Below are 3,462 nucleotides of genomic sequence, written 5' to 3'. Positions count from 1 at the left end.
TTATTATTATTATGTAGCATTATTTCTTCCTCCATGTACTGTTTGAAGTCTCCCTTGACTCAAGTTTGTACCGACCATTGCATCTAGCTATTTTATTTATTTGGAAAATGACCAAACCTCAATTTTAAAGATATGTGTGACATCAATTGATGATTTCTCAAAAATCTGTGATATCATATTAGTATTTGAAAGAGTACAAATAAATATCATTAGTTTAGTACAAATTGATATCACATTCTATTTTTAGCTTTTAGCTTTGGTTCCGTTGAGTAAAATTTTCGTGAATTCTAAACCACTATCTAACTTATACATGCAAATCTTTAAAAAGATTTTTTATCTAATATATTTATGCCTTCGACTTCTGTGTTTATTATGTTTTGTTCTTCTATTGTTATTTACTTTAATGAGTTTTCATGTTGCTGTTTTCTCTTTATTGATGCAATTATTGGGTGGTGTTAGAATTTTCATTTTCACATGACCCATTATCATGTTCACAATTTTTCTACTTGTGATCAGATTTTTATTCATTTCAAAACCTTCCTTAGCTTATTTTAACTCTCTCATACTTGGTTTCGTTGAGTGGTTTTGATTGGAAAGTGTTCTGAATTCACACTGCTAAATCGCCTATATAACAATATGACAAAATCAAAATAATCAATGCATATAGAAGGGAAAAAAATCTCTTCTGCAGCATAATTAAGTCCAGGATTAGTGCATACCAAATTTTACAAGGTTGCGAGTGGAGATCCTACGTCGGAGAAGTATGCTCCAAGATCTGTATGCAAGTCATCAAGGATGTCCCTGGAGTTTCAATCAGATATATTGTGTCGGGAAAATGATTGTATGCATGGAAACAGAGAAGAAAATAGAGAAAGGAGAAAACAGAGGAGGAACGGAATTCACGAGAGAGGTAGAGCACGACGATGGAACCAGAGTTACAACTCGTAGAGGCTGAGACACGGCGATGGAACTAAAATGGCATCACTGATGGCGTACGACAATTCAAACGACGCGTCAAGACAGGGGAAGAGGTATCCTTACTGACGTGAGGTTGATGGAGAGGAGCAGAAGGAGGTTTGGGTTGGCTTACAGTTCGACTAGAGTGAGATGCTCACCTTAGAAGATTGACATTTGGCTTTTCTTAGGGTTTGAAAGGGAGAAGACTGAGAAAAGATTGAGATTTGGCAAGGGAAAAGAGGCGCTCATCCTAAAAAAAGGAAGCGTTGAATCTTGACCTACACTGTTTAGATTTAGGATAGGTTTGAATTTGGGAGGTGCGCTCGTTTTGGGGGATTTGATGAAAACAGAAACTGCTAAGATTTGGGAGGAGATCAAATTTGACCATCTGAGTTCATTTTTACCGTTTGAAAGCACCTATTATCCTGTACAAGTGTAATTATCCGTGCAATACACGTGATAAAATTGAAATTATAATTTTAAACTGTTGTGTTAAAATTAATTTCAATTATAATAATTTAACTAATAAAAAAATAACTTGTATGTATTGTTTTTCTTTTCTTAATATAGTGTTAATTTTTTTTTTACCAAAAATATGAAAATTCGAACCCGCAACCTCTTAGATGAGTATGAAAAGTTTATGCCATTTGAGTTATTACTCATTGGTTTAATATAGTGTTAATTGTATTAACTATAAAATAGTTATTTAATCTACTTTTTTTAATAAATCAGACATATATACTCAATATGACCATAAATAATCTAGTAAAATCCACCAACAAAATTTTATATGTTGGTTTACTGTGAAGTAAGAACATATCAAAATCAACTCAAAATGAAGAATAAATTAATAGAGAATACTAATGCAGAAAGTTCTGTAATAAACAACAAATAATTTAAACCTACTGAATAACAATTTCATGCTATTCCTTGATACTTGCAAAATATATACTTAAAACAACACTGTATCAATGTTAGTATATAAAATTATATGATTAACGTAATTATAAAATTATTTATTAGGAGAATAAAATAATACGAATTTTTATGATAATTTTAATATTCTCAAACTATTAATGTACAATAAGAATTCATCAATTAGCGCCTAGAATTTCTAAATTTTTTTAATTGAGAGTAATAAATTTTAATAAATAAATAAATTTAGTAAGACATTTTGTTATTACCTTTTCATTATAGGCTCTCAAAAACTTCTCTATATACCACATTCATCGTGCAGTTATCTTCCAAGTGCCCATGATCTTGCAACAGCACTCACATACCATCTTTACTCGTTACCCTTGATAACGCAACATACAATTGACTATGGGTGAAAACTGGCCTTAGAAGGTAAATTCCAACTTTGGATAGAGTTTGTCTCTCGGACTTATTTATTGTCATTGCAAATGACATGATAATTGGGAATTGTCTTCTTTAAAACCTGACCGGTAATGTTTCATTATTTGGAATTATATTCAGTCTTGGGATAAGAACAATACTCCCAACTTTGTTACCAGTTAAAATCTTGCATTCTATCACATGATTTTCCATTTTTCTAACTTGCATCCTCGTTCCATTGCACAAACCATTAGTCTGGTCTATATTCCGCAGCAACATAACAGGAGCGCCAACCTTCAGAACCAACTTGTGTGGTGGTAGACCTAAACAATTTATTCCATTTAGAATCTCCGGCGAGAAAGCATCTAACTCAAATTCCATATTTCCCTCCTCAACACACACAGAGTCTGAAGTTAAGTAGACTCTTTCTTGTCCAGGTAACCCTGCAGTTATCTTGTTGTTGACATCAGTGACACAATCCAGAGTTGGTGCAAGAATTGCTCTATCCTTGAAATAATTTTTAACGGATAAATTGGATAACATATCTGGATACACGAAATCAATGAGGTCATCCAAAGCTATCTCAGAGTTCTTAACCAAAATGTCAAATGGTATATGAACGATTGATTCATTATCTATTGTATCACCAGCCAAACCATCACCAATTTTGAGTAGCCATTCTGCAAAATCTCTGAGTTCTTGTATGTTGTTGTTTTCACTTAGTGACAATCTCATATTTTTTGTAAGTTTCAAAACCTTACAGTTATGCCATAAATATGAAGAATTAATAGAAGACTGAATTATATCTTGCCTTGAGCCTCTGGGAATCACAGGTAAAATTTGTCTAAAATCTCCTCCAAGAACAACAACTTTACCTCCAAATGGCAAATGAGCATTATACGAATCTGAGCAACTTAAGATGTCTCTGAGGCCCTTAAGATGTCTCTGAGGCATTTGTCTAAAGTTTCGTAACAATACTTACTTATCATTGGAGCTTCATCCCATATGATTAATTTGGACTTGGATATTAACCTTGCAAGAGGACTTCCCTGTTTAATGCTACATAAAGAATCTTCATTTATTGTCAAATGAATTTTAAACCTTGAATGTGCAGTTCTTCCATTAGGCAACAGAAGTGCAGCAATCCCACTCGAAGCAACATTTAAAACT

At 32.8% G+C, this 3,462-nt stretch overlaps 1 protein-coding gene across 1 annotated transcript; it reads right to left on the bottom strand.

Annotated features, from left to right (window-relative positions):
• Positions 2,389–3,246, bottom strand: LOC107633330. Its single transcript, XM_016336971.1, has one exon. The coding sequence runs from the start codon at positions 3,244–3,246 to the stop codon at positions 2,389–2,391; it is 858 nt and encodes a 285-aa protein (XP_016192457.1).

The sequence above is a fragment of the Arachis ipaensis genome, chromosome B03, assembly GCF_000816755.2.
Source record: "Arachis ipaensis cultivar K30076 chromosome B03, Araip1.1, whole genome shotgun sequence".
NCBI classification, from domain to species: domain Eukaryota; kingdom Viridiplantae; phylum Streptophyta; class Magnoliopsida; order Fabales; family Fabaceae; genus Arachis; species Arachis ipaensis.
This window is presented reverse-complemented; position numbering and strand designations above follow the sequence as displayed.